General features: G+C 41.0%; 1 protein-coding gene and 1 long non-coding RNA gene across 6 annotated transcripts in view; one reads left to right on the forward strand and one right to left on the reverse strand.

The window, feature by feature from the left end:
* Window positions 1-22,124, forward strand: part of LOC130283421 (uncharacterized) — a 63,727-nt gene that overhangs the window by 29,477 nt on the left and 12,126 nt on the right. The window contains exon 1 of one of the 3 annotated variants that reach the window (XR_008846693.1): window positions 7,086-7,210. The exons of the other annotated variants lie outside the window; for them this stretch is intronic. This is a non-coding gene — a long non-coding RNA (uncharacterized LOC130283421). Of the gene's footprint in view, window positions 1-7,085; window positions 7,211-22,124 lie in introns of those variants that run through there. 3 annotated transcript variants of the gene reach the window in all.
* GOLGA3 (golgin A3) overlaps window positions 5,796-22,124 on the reverse strand; it is a 65,151-nt gene continuing 48,822 nt past the window's right edge. For all 3 annotated transcript variants that reach the window (XM_056532777.1, XM_056532785.1, XM_056532793.1), the window contains 4 exons: window positions 21,316-21,438; window positions 18,016-18,180; window positions 13,836-13,996; window positions 5,796-8,308 (listed from right to left, as the gene is read on the reverse strand). In XM_056532777.1, the coding sequence (XP_056388752.1) occupies window positions 8,116-8,308; window positions 13,836-13,996; window positions 18,016-18,180; window positions 21,316-21,438 (642 nt within the window). In that variant the 3' untranslated portion in view covers window positions 5,796-8,115. The remainder of the gene's footprint in view (window positions 8,309-13,835; window positions 13,997-18,015; window positions 18,181-21,315; window positions 21,439-22,124) is intronic.

Raw genomic sequence — 22,124 nt, forward strand, 5'->3', positions numbered from 1 at the left:
ATTCGGTATGAACCGGTATGTCGCCCAGCACTAGTTATAGTTCTACTGAAGATCTCATAGCATTGTATGTGGATCATATGTTAATATTTTAAGATGATACTTCTTAAAGAGTGATCATTGGCTGCTGTTATGCGTTTAATTTAAAAGTTTGGGTTCTTCTCAAGCCTATTAATTAATTGGGATAACTACATTTTAAAGCCTCTGGATCACTTCCTCACGTCCCTCAAATTGCAGTCTCAAAGATATAAGTTATAACTGGGCTTAAGTACTTGGGAATTCACCTAGAGGTGTGTAATCCACACCAAGAACGTGATCCCCCCCCCCCCCCCCCCCAAAAAAAAAGAAAGAAAGTAAAGCCGATTGCAATATATGGTTACAAATATTTTTATTATTATATTTATTAAAAAGTATGAATACAGAATCAATTCATTAAGGGTATAAATACGAATGGGAGTCGTAAGTGCCCTAAGATATCTTTGCGAAAGGGGGCTGGGATGAGGGGGGGTTACCGGGAAGTGTGCTTGTGTGTATGTATGTGTGTTTGTCTGTGTAGGGCCTTTTCTGGTTGGGTCTCAGATATGCCCAGCCCTTCTATCCAACTGGTGCTCATCCTGGTGTGATTTGAATCCCTGTTACTGTCTTAGAGCTGGTTTCTGGGACCATCAGAGACTGTTATTGTACATGTTGCTTTTGTTCCGCCATGTTGGCGGTGTTTGTTACTTAAAATTACAAAACTTAAATACTTTAAAAAAAGGGGTATAAATACAATTAAAAAGGTACTGGGGTGAAAAATGGATAGCGCAAAGAGGCTGGTTTTTCTATTATAAAGTGCTAGTGCTGACAAAGGTGCAGTGGGATACACCCAATTAATAATATCCAAAACCAATGCTGAGTAGATAAATCAAATGCCACACTGTGAGATAAGTGCATAACAAAAAAATCTATAAATAAGATTCAATATTGTGCCAAGTTATTAAATAAAAAATAAAAAAGTGATATACATAGAATGTGCAAGAACCAAAGAAAGACAAAAGTGACTATGCAACTAGCAGCAATTACCATAAGAATAGCAATAGATATAATATAGCAGAAATGGGTAAGAAAAAGACAGGCTCATGCAATGACCACGGGACTAACCCCAAGCCCCACACCACAACTCTGACGCGTTTCGCCTAAAGCGACTTGGTCTAGGTTTTTTTGTTATGCACTTATCTCACAGTGTGGCATTTGATTTATCTACTCAGCATTGGTTTTGGATATTATTAATTGAGTGTATTCCACTGCACCTTTGTCAGCACTAGCACTTTATAGTAGCATAACCAGGCTCTTTGTGCTATCCATTATATATTATATACTACCGTATATACTCGAGTATAAGCAGAGGCCCCTAATTTCACCCCAAAAACCCAGGAAAAGTTATTGACTCGACTATAAGCCTAGGGTGGGAAATACATCATCCCCCCCCATGTCATCATCCCCCCTGTCATCATCCAGACCCCCATCATTAACACCCTCATCATCATCACACTGCCATCATCCCCCCCTTCATCATAACCGCCTGTCATCACCCCCCCCCTTCATCATCACCACCCGTCATCATACCACCCCCCCCCACCCCCCTTCATCATCACCGCTTGTCAATATCCGATTACAGAGGTCTTCAACCTGCGGACCTCCAGATGTTCCAAAACTACAACTCTCAGCATGCTCGGACAGCCATCGGCGCATCGGAGCCGGAATAGTGACGTTGCCTTGACGACGATGCACAGGGACGTTGCTCATGAACGTCCCTGTGCGTCGTAGTCAAGGCAACGTCACTATTCAGGGGCCGGGCCCAAAGCGCGGAGAAGAGGCCCCCCTGGTGAAGATGGACAGCCCCGAACGACTAATCCTCCCCACCAGACTGTCCCTGCAGCACAGATGGCCCGGACCAGCTCACCCTAACGTCCCGCGTAGGGGAGGAGAGTACAAAACTATAAAGGAGGGGGGGGGGTGTGGATGATGCCGAAGACCGCAGTGGTCTTCAACCTACGGACCTCCAGATGTTTCAAAACTACAACTCCCAGCATGCCCCGCATGCTGGGAGTTGTAGTTTTGAAACATCTGGAGGTCTGCAGGTTGAAGACCACTGAGGGCGGAGAGTTCACTCGAGTATAAGCCGAGGGGGGTGTTTTTAGCACGAAAAATCGTGATGAAAAACTCTGCTTATATTCGAGTATATACAGTACTATTTTTTTTATCCTCTGGTCACACAGGATTTTTCACCCCAGTACCCATCTTGTTTTTTATCTTTTTAATGGTATTTATACCCTTAATGAATTGATTCTGTATGCATACTTTTTAATAAATATAATAAAAAAAAATTTTAACCATATATTGCAGTCTGTTTTACTTAATTTTTTTTGGAGTCTCACATTCTTGGTGTGGTTTACACACCTTTAGGTGATATAATTGTTGCTTCCTGTGCTTCCCCTATATTTTATTCTAATTTATTTTAAAGCATACTCGTCAGATCCAACAAAGAAAAACATCTTTTTAATATATCACTGACCATGTACATCTAATTTTTATGTGTTTAGCACCTTAGTCTGAATTCCTTTCAAAGGGAGGGGCGTGGCCTTACTGTGCAGGTCTCCGCCCCCTCCCTCAGTATGCTGTCTGCTCACATCTCCCCTAACATTAGCACAACTACAACTCCCAGCTTGTCCTCACTGACTGTACTCACAATCAAGGAAGTGTGTCCATGACATAAGTGATGCTGCATGGACACAGCAGGGCTAGTATGTGTCCAAGCAGGCGGGGGGGGGGGGGGGGGGGGGCAGTTGTTTAACTGGCTTTTTCAGTATGAAATACTGAAAATTTTCTAATGAAAGCAATTGCAAAACCTATTGGTTATACATGCTTTACAACATATCAAAAGTTTTTGTATCTGACAGTGCCCATTTAATATTGGAGCCTACATATAGGAAAGAAAGGATTTTTTCTGTCGGTATTTACTTGGGAATTCAGATAACGTCCTCAATTCATAATTATGTCCCTTGTAATTGGCTGCCTCTCCTAGATAAGAGTTCCCAAAAGATACCAGTGTGGTGTTGGTTGTTTGTGCCAACCTGATGAAGATGGTTTTGATAAGCTAACTGTTATATGTTTTGCAGAATTTACTGGTGTGGATAGCAATGTCGCAATTATAGAAAATTCAGGGACTCTTTCATCATTAGGTGGGGGGAGGGGTCGTTTGATAGGACTTGTTTTGAAAGTTTGCAACGTTGTAATGCCTTGGGACTGCTAGCATTGCCTAACACCTGGTTGTATTCTATCGCCTCTTAACTTCATTAATTGAGTGGCTGGGCAGGTATTTCTACATTGGCAAATACACAAAATATTGGGGGGGGGGGGGGGGGGAGGCAGAGATTGAAATGGCACAGGGGGGATAAAGGGGGAAATTAAATTGCACAGGGGGGGATAAAGTGACACGGGGTGATAAAGGGGGGACTTAAAATGACAGGAAAAAAATAAGGTATAAAATGGCATGGGGATTAGAGGGGGTGTTGAAATTGCACAAGGGGTGATAATGGGGAGTTTGAAATGGCACAGGGGGATGAAGAGGGGAATAAAATGGCATGAGAAGAAGATCAAGGGGGTAATATGGCACAGGGAGAATCAAGGGGGGAATGATGTGGCACACAGAGGCTTCATGGGGGGAGAAATGAAGTGCATTAGGAGATCAAAAGGGGAAATAAAATGGCACAAAAGTGGGGGAAAAAATGGCACAGGGGGGAATGAAATAGCACAGGGGTTAATGGAGGGGGGGGGGGGCATAGGACCGCATGTGATACGTGGAATTGGCAGTACAACAAAGAATGTCACCAAACTGTGCACGTCTAAAAAGAGTGTCGCCAACATGAAAAGTTTGAAAATCTCTGTCCAAAGCCATTTAATGATGATGTATTTTTTTCTTTTTTAAGTTGGCCAGAGGTCCTTTTTAAAGTAAAAGATGTTGAAATACGTGTTATAAACTGACAAAACTTAAGCATTTTAACAAAAATAGTTTATTGCACCAAAAAAACTGTGAAAGGAATCTTATGCACATATTTTATATCCACATGCTTTACATAGCATTATATTATATACAGTTTTAACAGTTTAAAAGTTGTAACTTTATATTATATAGATATTCCACATTTTATAATAAATTTGCTTAAGGTACATTTCATCTTTCTATAAATAAAAGCACAATAAACATTGTTAATGAAAAACATTACATTGCAATCCACCAAATATCAATCAATATATGCCACAGACTTTCATAACATCACAAACCGCTCAGAAACAAAAAGCCTTCTCTGTAATATCAGAAATCTTAAGCTTTGGTGGAAACAGTAGACTATTTACCGTAACTTAAAAGGAAGTAGTTTCTGAAGTACAGTATATTTGTCAGTGTGAAGAAAATGTTGTCACAGAGTGACTGCAGATGTTCCTTTCGAGAGACAATCATCAGAATATTCATCCCTTGTGATGATAGGGTTACAAGATTAAGATTACCTTTAGATATTTGGAGATTACATTTAAGATTCACAGTGAAAATGTTAATCCATCCAAACTAACCTTCTCCTTAACACATTATTTAGCAACCATAGTACCTATTTTCTGTGAAAATAATGCTTGGTAAAGGATGGTAAAAAAAAAATTATAATATATATATATATACACACACACACACACCGGTATATATATTCCAAAAAACAGGGCCATGTTCTTCCACATTAAAGGGGTTATCCAGGAAAAAACTTTTTTTTACATATCAACTGGCTCCAGAAAGTTAAACAGATTTGTAAATTACTTCTATTAAAAAATCTTAATCCTTTCAGTACTTATGAGCTTCTGAAGTTAAGGTTGTTCTTTTCTGTCTAAGTCCTCTCTGATGACACGTGTATCGGGAACCGCCCAGTTTAGAAGCAAATCTCCATAGCAAACCTCTTCTAAACTGGGCGGTTCCCGAGACACGTGTCATCAGAGAGCACTTAGACAGAAAAGAACAACCTTAACTTCAGAAGCTCATAAGTACTGAAAGGATTAAGATTTTTTAATAGAAGTAATTTACAAATCTTTTTAACTTCCTGGAGCCAGTTGATATATATATAAAAAAAGTTTTTTCCTGGATAACCCCTTTAAAGGAGTATTGTGGTGCTGAAAACTTATCCCCTATCCAAAAGATAGGGGATAAGAGTCTGATCACAGGGGGTCCGACCGCAGAGACCCCCTGTGATCTCCTGCACGGCACCCAGCTGTCCTCATCCATTGAGCAATCTCTGCTCCGTGCAAGGAGATGGTCGACCCCTGCATGAAGCGGTGGTCAACACACTCTCACCATGTATCTCTTTGGGAGAGCCCGAGATACACAAAAACTGTATCTCCTGCTCTCCAATAGAGATACATGGAGTGGGCATGTCTTCCACCACTTTGTGCAGGAGATCTGGGGAGGTTCCAGTGGTCAGACCCCCATGATCAGACACTTATCCCTAGCCTTTGGATAGTGCATAAGTTGTCCTGCACCACAATACTTCTTTAAGACCTTTTTCAATGATCCTGGATACACTATTTAAATTAGGTTCTCCAAGCAAACTGACCATATTGTGATCTTGAAAACTTAGGAGGTAAAATGTGTAACCCAATAAAGCGCTGTTCTCTTCCAAATATAGCAAGTGTTCTTTTGGAAGCTATCTGGTTGGTAAATAATAGTACAGTAGACTACACTATATATTCCACAAGTCTTTATGTAGTAAAAAAAAATAAATTTTTCTTATTAGTAGAGCATCTTTCACAGGCCTCCTTTAAATTGGCGTATACATCAGAATATGGACAACATTTTTGTGACCCACAAACAATGCAGACAATGCCATTTATTGCCTGAAAATACTGTCATATGGGGGCTTGGCTAAATATTTCTATGGCATCCACTCTAAGCCAGAAGAGAGCTTTCTTGTCGGTCTACTGGTAACAGGTAGACTATAAAAACTTATTTTAGTTAGATTTTTTGACAAAAGCAAAAAAAAAAAAAAAAAAGGGTAAAAACTAAAATAATTACCCCTTGCAAGTTGAATAAACCTACAACATGTACAGATTATATATACAGAAGTCAGTTTGTGAATAAGAAGTGCACTACTAACCAAACACCCAGATGTGAAGGGTTGAAAGCATAGGTGTCTTTTTCACATACAATGATGGAATGTTGTATCAAAACTTTCCCAACATTATAAATGAAATAGTCAGTATTTTACTGGCCAGTTAGTTAATTTTTAACATTAAAATAAAAAAATTGTCTAGAATCTCTGGGGATAAAAAAAAAAAAAATATATAGAAAACCACTAATAATTTATACACCACCATTATATCAAGATAAAAGTATAGGATGGATAAACTTCTATTTCGGGTAGCAGCATATAAAGTAATTCTCTAATGCAGTTCTGTTATACGCAGAAGAAAACAAGGTTCACAGAACAATGACAAGGATTTCCTGCAGTATTACTGGAGAAATCTTGCTTATAAAGGTGTTAGTAACAATAACAGAGGTGTATTAGGTAATACCTTTGGATGCCTTTTAATAGCCATAACACGTGCGAAACGCGGCTGTTGCCTTGGTCTACCTGTACACTCCTACTGCACTTCGTCTCCCCCTGTATGCATGTTGTGAGTATACAACTCAAAGAGAAGATTTAGCAATTAATGGTGAGTGATGCTATTCTATTTCTCTATGTGAAGTTATATTGCTGAAGACTCATTGACAGGTGAGCACCTGTTAAGAAGTGACATTGCTCACTCCAGCTAGAAGAGGATATATAGCTTTGATGGACCTGATATGTGTGCTGGGGTTGTGCCAGACATTTATCTTTCACTATATTTGACAATATGAGTGGGTGGCCTTCTTTTCTACGCTATTCACCAAGTGGTCAAAATGACATGTTATCTTAATTCTATAGGTCGGTTTCAGCTTAGGACCTTTATCCATTAACCAGAGTATAGAACCGTCGCAAACAGCTGCTCCTGATCTGAAGAACTCTGCACTGCCATGTAATACCACATTTTTCCTGTAGTGGCTGCAACAGGAGAAACGTGCAGCTACCCACAACTTTCCCTGGTGATAGCTAGGTCAATGGGGGTTTTAGCTGCTTGACCAATAGTAACCGGCTAATTGACAGCAAGGGTTGTCCAGGTAAGACCACAACTTAAAACAAGTAGCATATTAAAAGCCATTATTACCATTGGCAGTCACATATTCCATGTAAACGTCAAAAAAGAGCAAAAATCATTGTCAACTACATTTATGAACTTAACAAGAGACACATTTACACAGCTCATATTCACAATTCATAAGGCCTTGCCAAACATGTAACCACAACAGTTCAGTTTTTTTTCTTCTACATGGCACCAACTGTACGTTATAGTCATGTGTATGGTCCCATTGGACACATTAAACATGTATTTGAGACGTAAACACCACAACTCTCCTTCATAGGAAACTTAACCTCCTGTGCTGTAGGGTTTTTATACACAGAACTAAATACTTTTAGTAGGTTGCCAGCTAAACTCTACAATATTGCCTAAAAGCCTAAGGGCTTTAGCTGCAGCATACCATAAATAAGAAAACCTTTAAAAAAAAAGGTAAAACATTTCAGAACACCTTCATCTTTAATTCTGTGCATTAGTCTTTAAGTAGACATTTTCTGCTCAGTTATTCCTATTATTATATATTGGTATATCATTAAGGAATTGCAGTTCTTTAGTAAAATGGGCACAGGGGGCAGCAAATGTATTTGAAATGCCTATGCGTTCTTTCTTTCAACAATTTCATGTAAAAAAAATAATTAAAGATAGGGTCAAAAGAAACTTGGAATTAAGACTATAAACTACACCGAATCTTTTTTTTCTGCTACAAAAGGCACATAACATATCTGAGATTTACATAGTATACGAGCCATCAGATCCCCATGTGTCCATTAAGGTTTCTTTGACTTTAAACATTTAATTATTAAAAAATGTGCTGTGCTCTTTTATCTGTCAGCAATAGAGATAGAAATGTTTCTCTTAAGAAATAAGAAGCAGGAAACAGAAAATAGTCTATAATGCCTGCTCTTTTCCTTCATTGTCATTAACGTTGAGGTTCTGATCCTGCATTGGAAGCTTTGCACTGGTCACAACCTGTGTGTCAGATAAGGAGTCCTGTAGGTGTTCTTCAGTCCATGAATTCATAGATTCGTGTACCGTTATGGTGTGCTCCTCCATTTGCTTTTGGAGACTGTCCATTTCCTGCCTGGAAAACAAAGATGACAAGATAAATCACCTATAATGCTAGACTATTCCTTTATATGGCTATATACTGGCTTACAAATTACAGTCTACTAAGTGCATATCAATTTAAAATCCCAGTTAGCACATAGCATACTTTGAAGTGTTACAGCATGTAACATGAACAATTCTTTGTTTCTTTTAAGAGTAATTAGCTTTTCTTCTTAGAAGAAAAATGGCTGTATTACCACTAATGGCTGAACTACCACTGTTTGTACAAAATTATAGTAGGAGGGCTTAGGTGATGACCTTTCCTAGTGCACATTCATGAACAGGAAAGAAGTGGCAGCAAAAAATAGGTAGCTCACATCACAAAATTATTTTTCCCTGACATATTTCTAACCTTAGTTGCTAGAATCAGAAAACACTTTTTAGCCATTCATAATTAGACAATTTCAAGAATGTTAAGTGGCTGGAAGGTCATGGTCTTAATTAATTTAGTGGTTTAATAGTTTCTGATTTGGGGCTGGCGGTGATGGTGGGGGGGGGGGGGGGGTTAAGGGGACCGGGTGTGGGGTAGAGCGGATAGGGAGTCAGTGAAGTGGAGAGATTCGCATAAATTATGCGGGTCAAGAAGGGAAGTGGAGTAGGGGAGTTGGGAGGAGTAGGGGGGGTGGGAGAGGGGATAAGCTCTTTTTTCCATGCGCCTTGGCAGCCTCTTTTTTGGGGAAGACGTGTACTAGAATGTAAGAATGTAAAGAATAAATGTCTGGTAGGAAAGAAAGCAGGTTAATAATGTGGAATGTACGGGGGATTAGGGATAGACGAAAACAGGTGGCAGTATTTGATAGGCTGAACAACTATCTTCCGACAATTGTCGGTATAACCGAGACTCATCTAACAAAGGACACGGTGGGTTTGCTCACTAGAAAATGGGCAAAGGAGACATTTCATTCTACATTCTCCAACTACTCCTCCGGGGTCTCGGTACTTATACATAAGGGGATTGATAGTCAGGTAGTAAGGACTGCCATTGATGAAAGAGGGAGATATGTTTTTCTACAAACTGTCTGGGAAGGAAAGAAAACAGTTCTGGCATTTGTGTATATCCCCCCACCATTCGTAGCTGAAGTCTTTGAGAAATTTGTAGAGTTTATTAAAGATCTTGACAAGTTTTACCTTTATATATTGGGAGATTTAAATGGAGTGATGGATAGGGAATTGGATTGGCAGGGAAAGGAAACTTCAAACAGAGAAACAGCACTTAAAAAATGGTGACAAGAGATAGGCTGGCAGGATGCGTGGCGATTATTACACCCGCAGGAGAAAGTATATTCATGCTTTAAAACAGCATCAAGAATAGATTATGTACTGGTGAATGAGGATGCAATGGGGGAAATTAGATAAATAACATATATGAGCCTAGATGCCTGTCCGATCACGCTATGATAGTATGCTCTTTGTATAATAAGGAAAAAGATTTAAGAACTGGGAGGAGTATGTATATTAATCCACACTGGCTGACTATAGATGAAGTGGTAATAGGAGTAAAAGAGGAGATTGTGACTTTTTGGGAAATTAATAAAAGGTCTGTAGATATCCTGATTGTTTGGGATACCCTAAAATGCTATCTTAGGGGAATACTTTGCAGAAACATTGCTAGATTTTTTAAAAAAATGTAAATTAAAAGAGTCTGAATTAATAGAAAAGATTTAAAAAAAATGGAGTTTTAATATGGGAGTAATCCTATAAAGGGAAAACTGGGAAAAATTGGTGGAAATACAGGAAGTATATCAGAAAATGGTTATGGAAAAAGCCCAACACACAATCTTTTTTAGGGACCAAAAATCCTATGCAGAAACAGGAAAACCGAATAAAATTCTTACAGGCATGATTAAATCACAAAACAATAATAGAAATATTTTAGCTTTAAAAAATAGTATGGGTGTAGAAGTGAGAGACCCCCTTGAGATTGAAAACATAGTGGTGACATATTACCAACATTTATCTACTAAAGAATCACAGGGAGAAGAGAGTATGATTGAAGAATATCTTAAAAAGCTTGAATTGCCCGTATTGAAGGAAGAAGAAAAAATAGAGATGGATAGGGATGTCGGTCTGGAAGAGCTCAGAAATGCGTTAAAATCCTTCTCACGAAACTCAGCACCAGGATCGGACGGGATGGTATTTGAAATATATAGAGTTTTTGGGGACCCACTACTCACATTATTGCTTGAAGTTTTTAATGAATCCTTAGTGAGAGGCGTAATGCCACAATCAATGTTGGAAGCAATAATTACTCTAATCCCAAAAAAAGGAAAAAATTGTTGTGACATTGGCTCTTTCAGGCCGATATCCCTTTTAAACACAGACCAAAAAATCTACGCCAAAGTCTGGGTCAACCGCCTCCAGAGGTTGATTGGAAGACTGGTGGGGGAAGAACAAAACGGGTTTGTCCCAGATAGAAATATATATAATAATATTAGAAGAGTTTACTTAAACATGAAATCCCCAAGAGGGAAGGGGATCCACTCCATCCTGTCGTTAGATGCCCAGAAAGCATTTGACAGGGTGGATTGGGGGTTCCTCTTTAAGGTAATACAGTCCATGAATTTGGGGGAAACATTTTTAAGAGTGGTTAAAATGCTATACAATGGGCCAACGGAAAAAATTTATATAAATAATAAAATCACTAGGAGTAAAGTTATAATGCAAAGAGGAAGGAGGCAGGGATGTCCCCTATCTCCCATGTTATTTGCTTTATTTATTGAACCCCTGGCACAGAAAATTAGGAAATCAAAGGGCTTTGAAGGTTTTGGTATAAAAGGGAAGGAGGAAAAATATTATTATACGCAGATGATATTCTGTTATTCATAAAAGATCCGGAAAAAGAAAATGTTGGAGGTGATTAATATGCTAGAAGAATTTGGGCGGTTTTCGGGATTTAGGATAAATAAGGGTAAGTCTGGATTACTGTTATTAGAAGAGGGGAGCAAGGTAAACATAGCAGGAATTCCCACTGTACAAAAGAGTGGAAATATTGAGTATCTGGGGGTTAAAATTTCTAGTAATATCGCAGACTATACACACTTAAACCTAAGTCCCTTAAAAAATAAAATTAGAGATAAAGTTACAGTTTGGAATAAATTACCCGTTAATATGGCAGATAGGATATTACTTACAAAAATGATACTGCTCCCAATATGTCTACATATAATTAGAGCTGCCCCAATTTGGATTAACAATACATTTTTCAAGAAATTACAAAAAGAAATTAACGACCTAGTATGGGGACGAAAACACCCGTATGAAATCAGAAATGTTAAGTCCATCTATAAAGGAAGAAGGAATGGGTATCCCTATGTTAAAATGGTATTCGATAGCTGCACAAATAGAGTTTATGGTTAAAGAAGTAGAAGTTTTAAAAAAAATTCTTCAATATGGAGGAACTCACGGGGGTGAGTACCGTATTTATCGGGGTATACCACGCACCGGCCTATAACACGCACCCTCATTTTACCAAGGATATTTGGGTAAAAAATGTTTTTTACCCAAATATCCATGGTAAAATGAGGGTGCGTGTGTGCGCGTGTATACCCTGATATACCCCCAGGAAAGGCAGGGGGAGAGAGGCCGTCGCTGCCCGCTTCTCTCCCCCTGCCTTTCCTGGGGTCTAGAGCGCTGCTGCCGGCCCTTCTCACCCCCTGGTTATCGGCGCCGCTGCCCGTTCTGTCCCCCTGACTATCGGTGCCGGCGCCGATAGCCAGGGGGAGAGAAGCGGCGCCAACAGCCAGGGGGAGAGAAGGGGCAGCGGCACCCATTGCCGGCGCCGCTGCCCCGTTGCCTCCCCCCATCCCCGGTGGCATAATTACCTGAGTCGGGTTCGCGCTGCTGCAGGCCTCCGTCGTGCGTCCCCAGCGTCGTTGCTATGCACGGCGCGGCGCACTGACGTCATGCGCCGCGCCGTTCAGCGCATAGCAACGACGCCGGGGACGCACGCCGGAGGCCTGGAGCAGCACGGACCCGACTCAGGTAATTATGCCACCGGGGATGGGGGGAGGCAACGGGGCAGCGGCGCCGGCAATGGGTGCCGCTGCCCCTTCTCTCCCCCTGGCTGTCGGCGCCGCTTCTCTCCCCCTGGCTATCGGCGCCGGCACCGATAGTCAGGGGGACAGAACGGGCAGCGGTGCCGATAACCAGGGGGTGAGAAGGGCCGACAGCAGCGCTCTAGACCCCAGGAAAGGCAGGGGGAGAGAAGCGGGCAGCGACGGCCTCTCTCCCCCTGCCTTTCCTGGGGGTGTATCGGCGTATAACACGCACACAGACTTTAGGCTAAAAATTTTAGCCTAAAAAGTGCGTGTTATACGCCGATAAATACGGTATATTTGAATTAGTTGAAAATGGTAGTTTAAAAGGTGTAGATCACAGTAGAAAACACATTATGAGATTATTTAATAAAACCTGGGAAAGTATGAGGAAAATATTGAGGATAAGGGGAAGTTTAATTTACACTAAGATATGGGGAAATGTGAATTTCCCAGAATTATACAAGTTACGAGGTTATGTGAATTGGGAAAGATATGGTATTAGTACACTGAGGAATTTAGTTATAAATAATTCACTAATTGAGTGGGAAACACTGGTGGAGAATTATAAGATTAAGAAAAATATATATTTTTTTAATATATTCAAGTATGTAAGGCATGGGAAAAAGATAGGAACAATCCTAGGTGGGAAACAGAATCACATGTATTGATGGACTTCATTTTTAATTTTTAAAGGGACTCCAAAAAAATTATTGGGAAGATATACAGAGGATTGGTAAAATCGGTATTAAACTGTGGTGGAACAAAGAGAAAAGATAAATGGGCTTTGGAGATTGGTCCTATTAGTAAAAAAGACTGGGAAGACGTTTTTTATAACATTAACGTTAGCTCAATAAATCGGAATCATAAAATTTCACCGATTAAACTAATAGAGACTCCCGTACACCCCAAAATTTCTACATAGTATAGGCAAAAGGATGGAGGCAGACTGCCCAAAATGCAAAGGCGGAGAAGCTGACCTAATTCATATGGTTTGGGACTGCCCGAGAATACAGATGGTATGGACAGAAATGTATAATAAAATAGAGCAAAGGCTGGGGGTTAAATTAGAATATAATGCCAGAACTGCAATATTGGGATTGGGCTTTAGTCAATGTAAGCATAAACAATTAATTAACAAGTTGTTAGGTATAACAAAAATATGTATCCTTAGAAAATGGTTTTCCCCCAATAGTACTACAATAAAATCTTTCGAATTGATAAGTAGTAAAGGAACAAAGAAAGGAAAGAAGATAGAGTTAGAATGGAGAGAATGGGAGAGGTAGCCGATGCGTTTGGAACAGAGGGCTTATCGGGGGGAGAGTAGGGAGTGTGATATTGGTATTGTAAATGTCCTTTTTATTGTATGTGTTTGTCTTGATATAACTGATGTCAATTGCTGAAAGAAAAAAAAAAAAAAAGAATGCCATTCTATTGTGCCCCTTAAAACCAATACATTATTATTACTTTAGTTGGCGAAGACAGGTGTTTAAGTTTTTCAGAGGCTCTCTGCTGATCGTTGTAGGCTTTAGTAGCTCTTCTAGCAGCGAAGCTGGCACAGGGCAGTCTGGAATCTTAACTGGAGTCGCAGGGTTGGATGAAGTGATGTCTCCTTTAAACTCCTTCCTCTGGAGGCGAAAGAAAGAAATGTACATTAACCAGAAAGCAAAAAGGCACACGTTCATTAGAAAACATGCTTCTAGCAACACTGATAATCCAAAGAGTTATTTCATGTATGTGTTCTTTTAACTCTACATATTCACAGCTTGAAGGGGTACTCCGCCCCTAGTATCTTATCCCCTATCCAAAGGATAGGTGATAAGATGTCTGATCGCAGGGGTCCCGCCGATGGGGACCCCCGGGATCTCGGTTGCAACACCCCGCTATCATTACTGCACAGAGCAAACTCACTCTGTGCATAATGATGGCGATACAGGGGCCAGAGCATCGTGATGTCACGGCCTGCCCTCTCCATACAAGTCTATGGGAGGGGTGTGGCGGCCATCACGCCCCCTCCCATAGACTTGCATTAAGGGGGCAGGCAGTGACAACAAGAGGGGCGGAGCAGTGACGTCACAATGCTCCGGCCCCTGTATCGCCCGTCATTACGCACAGAGCGAGTGGCCGAACCCCGGCGATCTGACATCTTATCCCCTATCCTTTGGATAGGTAATTAGATGCTAGGGGCGGAGTACCCCTTTAAGTAAGTATGACAGCTTAGTAATAAGCACAATTCACTTAAAGGGTCAGGATTGCCTTTGCTGTAGATTAGAAATTCACAATCCACAGTAAATGACCAATATTAATATATCAGTTTTTTTTTGTACAACTGTTATTTTACCTATTATATACACATAATAAAAAGGTAGCCACGTATGATTTCCTATGTGGCCCATTAATTGGACCATTACGACTATTAAAGGGGTATTCCAGGAAAAAACTTTTTTTTTTATATATATCAACTGGCTCCAGAAAGTTAAACAGATTTGTAAATTACTTCTGTTAAAAAATCTTAATCCTTTCAGTACTTATGAGCTTCTGAAGTTAAGGTTGTTCTTTTCTGTCTAAATCCCCTCTGATGACACGTGTCTCGGGAAACGCCCAGTTTAGAAGCAAATCCCCATAGCAAACCTCTTCTAAACTGGGCGTTTCCCGAGACAGGTGTCATCAGAGAGGATTTAGGCTGGGTTCACACCACGTTTCGTTAAATACGGTTCCCGTATATGGCTGGGAGGAGGGGGGTCAACCACATTTTTGCCTGCGGTCGGGAAACCGCATATGTCCGAAAACAAAGCCGACCGGTCGGCTCATAGACATGCATTAAATACGGTTCGCGAATATGGCTGAGTGTGGGCGCCGCGATTAAGCACCGCCCCCCCCTCCTCCTCCCAGCCGTATACGGGAACTGTATTTAACAAAACGTGGTGTGAACCCAGCCTTAGACAGAAAAGAACAACCTTAACTTCAGAAGCTCATAAGTACTGAAAGGATTAAGATTTTTTAATAGAAGTAATTTACAAATCTGTTTAACTTTCTGGAGCCAGTTGATATATATAAAAACGTTTTTTCCTGGAATACCCCTTTAAGTACTTCACATGATCAGAAGATCTCAACAGTGCACAAGCTTTCAGACATGTTGAAAGACAACCCATCCTCTCACTGTCTAGATGTACTGATAAGGCACATACTGATTTCACACATTTGTAGCATACATTTTCTCTTTTCCCTGTACATTTTTTCTCTGGAAATATGCTGGCACATACAGCAAACATATTCATAGAGCCCCAATCACCATGCATGCCATTTATGCCTGCTTGTAAGTGGTTTATTTTGTGGTATCCATTTATTTGCTGGATGGAATGGTGCCAACCTCTGTGCTATTCTTTAAAGCAAGATTCAGTAAAGGTAGAATGAGGACTTCGATCATGACAATGACCGATGTCCCCCATGGTATGAGGTCCCTGTGCTGTTTCACTGCTTCCACTAGACTGTGCCGGCAGTGTGTTGTAGGTTCAACTTGGCTTTGGGTACTATGACTCATATATATGGCTGAAATTCCCGGTTTTACACACGTTTTGGGTTCAGGTACTAGATCTCAAAGGTTCAGGCTTTGCCACGTACTCCACAGGTGTTACTGCTGTCTATGATACCGGAATGGGTGAAGGATCTGAAGAGAGGACTGGTGTGTCTCCTGCTGGCGGAGGCATGCAGAGTCATCCCGAGGAGGTGGAAATCCGTCTTCCCTCCTACAATCACTGATTGGCTTAGAGAGGTGATCTTTATTTATGGAATGGAGGAGTGTATGGCTGCGTGTGGGACTGGTCCTGCTTGGTTCTCTGCCTGCTGGCTACCATGGATGGAGTTTCTTGAAACTCGGATGGAGTTTCTTGAAACTCAGGAATAGCTCCCTTTTCTTAGCATCCTAGGTACTGGGTCCTGTGCCTTGCTTTTGTGTGCTGCTTTAAAAAAAAAAAAAAAAAAAAAAAAAAAAAAAACGGTGCCATCATGATGGACTGAAAATCGGATTACAGTAAGTCCTAATTCTACCTTTTCCTCAGATCTTCCACATGACAGCACCACCAGAGACATACCAAATATTTAAAGTGGTACTCCGGCGCTAAGACATCTTATCCTCTATCCAAAGGATAGGGGATAAGATGCCTGATCGCGGGGTTCCCGTCGTTGGGGACCCCCGTGATGTTGCACGCAGTACCCCGTTACAATCAGTTCCCGGAGCATGTTCGCTCGGGGGTCTGATTACTGGCGATCACGGGGCCGGAACATTGTGACGTCACGACTCTGCCCCCCTGTGCCGTCATGCCCCCTCCCATAGACTTGCATAGCGGGGGGTGATGTCACACAGGGGCGGAGTCGTAAGGTCACGATACTCCGGCCTCGTGGTCGCCACCCGGCTGTTTGTGAGCTGGCTGCAGCTCAAACAGGTGGGTGGCGAATACAAGATTGCGGGGGTCCCCAGCCGCGGAGTACCCCTTTAATTTACAAAATACCTGTAGGTATACCTGCCCAGGTCCACAAATTGATGATTCATGTAGTCTGCTTCAGTATTGCCCTTCCCCCTTAGGTGAACTGAAAAGATACTCTGTTTTTGTGCCCAAAGAAATATCTTATCTGTCATTTTTTGATGCAGTCTGTGTCTTGTTTCGCCTTATAAAGGCTACAGTTGTGGAATTATCTGGATAAATATTGCCATGCTGCTGATTTGTGAAAGTTCTCACAGCCTTAAAATAAACCTTTTAACTCTTGAAAAACCCATATTTGGGTTTCTTCTGTAGACACAAAATTGTCTTCTTAACATGCAAAACCAAGAATTTGTGAGACCAGGCCCCTAACAAAAAAAAAAAAAAAATCTTAATTTCCTTTAGTCTCAGAAAGGATAACACTTCTACCATAACTTTGGTAAATGTCTTTGGTGCTTAAGAAATGCAGAATGGTAGTAATTTGCACCAGTAATGTAAGTTCAGATAATTGTGACAAACTTTGGAAGGGCCAAATAGATGGCAAGATGAAAGTCAGCAACCTTTAAATCCAGATTTGCCATCCAAGCTCCCTTGGGAATTAAAGGAATAGCAGTTTTTAGGGTCTCCATACTGAACAGTTTGTAAAGAATAAATCAGTTCAGATAGGTCAACTTTATTTTAGTACTGAAGAACCAGTTTGGCTTATGGACAAGAATAGTGTCCTTGTTATTTTCCTTTCAAAGAAATTTTGATAATGGCCCCCCAAGGCTCACACAGAGGTTCAGCCTATCACCGGCTCAGGCGGGACATCGTTGCAACCGGCTCCGTGTGACGTGCTAACAGGAAGTAAGAAGCAAACAGCCCGGCGACCGAACACCTGTACCGAAGCTCCGGGGGCGGGTTGGCAGGTAAGAGAAAGTTTTTTTTTTTTTTTTTTTGCAGCCCAGACCGGATAAAATAAGAAAAGTGTGTGCCGGACTACTCCTTTAATTGTATTCTGGTGTATTTCTTCTAAAGCTCTGTGATACCTCTATGAAATAGAGGAGAAATTATTAGGCCTATACAGAAGAAATATATGTATTGGGTGAGCATGTCAAATTGTCTGGGGCTGGCTGTTTATTCATTCATTCATTCGTTATTATTCTTATTTTTTTATATATATATCCAACCTTTTTAGTCCGGCTTTGACGAAGATCCAGTTTTAATTGCTGATTCTGTTGTAACAATGTCTTCATGCTGTTTTTGAGCTCAGTCACTTTTGTCTGCAGCATGAACTTATCCTTTTGAGTCATGGTCAGATCTTCTCGTACAACCTCAAGTTCATCTTTCAGATTCTGTAGAGTTAAAAAAGGACAGAGTTACAAATCAACAACAATTTATTATGACAAATCAAATGATTGCTTTGTGACCCACTGATCCAAGATGTACTCAACCAGTTGATACTGGTAAAAACTGCTCATGCCACAATATCAAAGTTTTTCTTATGACAGTAAATAATGGCATATAGCTAGGTATAGCAACTTTTATTGATCTCATGATTCCCAGTCCCCCATTGTACAGGGAATGGCAACACAGCCTCTTTAACGTGAAGGGTGCAGTGTTGCAAAGGAAAAGTCAAACTGACCTCAGTCCCTTCATTCTCAGCCTTGGCAGGAGTCCCCGACGTCACACATCTACTGAATGTTAGGGCATATTTAACCCCTAGAGAATGCAAACCTATGAAGTGCACTTAGGAGCTTAGCACGCTTTATATAGGTTGGTATCAGCTACTACCAGCAGCTGGGACCCATTGCTAATACTGGACATCACCGATCCTAGTGATGTCCGGCATTAACTCTTTAGACACTAGGATCCAAGTTGATTGTGGCAACTCAGCACCTCCCACTTTAGGGGAATTTAAATCTAAAAGTCATTAGACTAGAAAGAGGAGTATATCTGGAACAGAAATGCATTTTTTTTTTTATTGAAGCAAATTTGGGGGAGATAGGTGGACACCCAGGGGTTGCCTAATGCTGCTCTCCTGCAGGTATGTAGAAGCTCACTCCAGAAGCTGGCCAATCTTAATGGCCACTGAATCACTACGAAAATCATATTGATTATGGGGGCGGAAGTTCTACATTATTATATGCTTCTGGTTCTGCGACTTGCTCCTGTAGATACTATGTACCATTTAACTAAATATGCTCTCTCTCTCCCTGGGTACCTTGATAATATCCCTATCTGTAAATACTACCCTGTGCACCTCTTTTGTGCTTTCTGTTTCTTGGTTGAGGCTGGGTCTCTATGTCCATTAGTGTGTAATATTCAGCACATCTTTCTTTCTATTCAATGTCTATTAGCCAGTGCCCCACTGGAGATCCCCTGAGTACATGATAGATGTCATATTGTTGTTGTTTATCTGGACTTTTCTGAGGCATTTGATACTGTGCCACACAAAAGGTTAGTACATAAAATGAGGATGCTGGGACTGGAGGAGGATATATGTAAATGGTTTGGTTTTACTTTGGTTGGGTGACAGTTACTAATGGAGCACCGCAGTGGTCATTACTGGGCCCACTTCTTTTCAATATCTTTATTAATGACCCTGTAGAGGGATTACAGAGTAGAATCTCTATATACGCAGATGACACTAAACTGGGTATGGTGATCACCACAGAGGAGGATAATATTACAGAGGGATCTGGGGAAGCTGGAGGCTTGGGCACAAACATGGAAAATGAAATTTACTGTGGATAAATGTAAAGTTATGCACAAAATGTAAAATTGTGTGCTAAATAATATGACATTAGGTAAAACTAGTACAGAAAAGGACTTGGAAGTACTGGTGGACAGTAAACTTAACTTTAGTGATCAGTGCCAGGCAAGGGCTGTCAAGGCTAACAGAGTCATAGGATGTATCAAGAGAGGCATAGAGGCTCGAGACAAGAATGGTGTCCTAGCCATCATTCCCCCTCCCATAGACATTAATGGAGGGGGCGTGGCGTTCCGAACACTGCTGCCACGCCCCCTTCCCATAGACTTTGGTAGAGGGGGCGGGCGTGACGTCACAAGGGGGCGGGCGAGACGTCACGCCCGGCGGCCGCGAACACGGAAGCCCGCACACAGCATTCGGAGTAATGAACTTCCAGATGCTGTGAGCGGACCTCCGAACTGCAGGGCAGCGCACAACCCCTTTAAGGATCACAGGTTTTCTAATTTTTGCACTTTCATTTTTTCCTCCTCACCTTCTAAAAATCATAGCACTTTCAATTTTCCACCCACAGACCCATTTGAGGGCTTGTTTTTTTGTGCCACCAATTTTACTTTGTAATACCATCATTCATTTCGCCACAAAATCTACGGCAAAACCAGACAAAAAATATTTGTGGGGCAAAATAAAAAAAATATAAAACACACTATTTTGAAAATTTTGGGGGCTTCAGATTCTACACAGTGCACTTTTCAGTAAAAAATAAACCTTATCTTTATTCTGTAGGTCCATACAGTCACAAGGATACTTAAAGTAATATAGGTTTTATTTTATTTTACTACTAAAATTATAATTACCTGCACCAAAATTAGCATGTTTAAAAATGTCATCTTCTGACCCCTATAACTTTTTTATTTTTACGTATCCGGGGATGTATGGGGCTCATTTTGTGCGCTATGATCTTAAGTTATTTGTATAATTTTTGATTACTTTTTAGTTGCTTTTTAGGGTATAAAAAATGACCAAAAATACACAATTTTGTACTTTGGAATTTTTTTTTTACGCATACGCCATTGACCATGTGGTTTAACATGATATTTTTATAGTTCGGACATTTATGCACGCGACGATACCACATATGTTTATTTTTATTATGTTTACATATTTTTTATATGGAATTTGGGAAAAGGGGGGCGATTTAAACTTTTAGTATTGAAGGGGTTAATTCACATTTTATTTTGTAAAATTTTTTTACTTTTTTTTTTTACACCATTTTTTTGTCCCCATAGGGAACTACTACATGCAATCAAAAGATTGCATACACTGTTCAATGCTATGCCATAGCATAGCATTGGTCAGTGTTACCTGCGCTCGATTGCTCCAATCTGGTGAGCCAGGATCATCGCAGAAGGGATCAGACAGCAAGGAGGAAGGTAGGGGCCCTCCCGTCATCCTGTAAGCTGATTGGGACACCGCGGTGATCCCGATCAGCCCGACTGAGCTGCCGTGAATGCTTCTTTTAATTACATTTTAGATGCAGTGATCAACTTTGATTGCCGCGTCTAAGGGGTTAATGCCAGGCATCAACGCGATCGGTGATGTCCGGCATTAGACACGGGTCCCGGCCGTGGATACCCGCCAGGACCACCCTGCTATGACGTGGGGTAAGCCCGTGACCCCGCGTCATACAAGGGGATCGGGAACAGAGCTTACAGGTACGCCTTTGGTCTCCAAGAGGTTAAACACAAAAGAAATTTGGAAAAATATATATATAGCATACCTGCAGCAATGTCTGAACATTCTCCAGTTCTCTTTGGTTGAGCTGCTCAGTCATATCCAACTGTTGCTTCAGGGATTGAACCTCACGCTCCTTCTGTTCTACCTCCCACTTTAGATCTTCAACCTGGAGAAAATAAACACATCATCTACTGAATGTGCAAAGGCATCTGCAAGCAAACAACCCTAAGACAAAGTTCGCAATACAGAATTTCCAGATGGAATTTCTGCTGAAGATCCCACGGGCATCGCTAGGGATCGCAGGGACTGCATTGCCGTCCTCATAGATGGATACACTCTGAATGCATTGCAGTCTCTGGGGACAGCAATGCAGTCCGAGTGGTCCTAGCACCACCAACAGCATCTCCGATGGAAATTCGGTCGAGAGATTCCACAGTGTGAACCCAGCCTAAAAGCATAAGGAAAGGTAAGTTTGTCAGAGAAGGGGGGAGATGTTCGAGTGCTGTATGCGGGTCTCTTCGGTGCTCCCATGAAAATGAATGCACATGATCCTCACAAAGAGCCGGGGTCCCATTCTGGGGATCGGAGGGCGTCCCAGCAGTCGGACCCCACGCAATCAGCTACTTAGTTTTCACTGTACAACCCCTTTAATAATATTTTATCTGCTGAAAAAATTATAAATCATAGTCCAGCAATGTGTGCTATTGGATTACCTGTCTCTGTTCCTTCCCAGAATATATATTTTCAGACAAACATGTTATTGTAAACCATAAACAATATTACTGACAATAGATACATACAAGTTTATTTAAAGAGTTTCCTGCACTTGTTAGAAGGGGCCCTTGAATTTAT

This window comes from Hyla sarda, chromosome 1 (genome assembly GCF_029499605.1).
Source record: "Hyla sarda isolate aHylSar1 chromosome 1, aHylSar1.hap1, whole genome shotgun sequence".
Classification (NCBI taxonomy): domain Eukaryota; kingdom Metazoa; phylum Chordata; class Amphibia; order Anura; family Hylidae; genus Hyla; species Hyla sarda.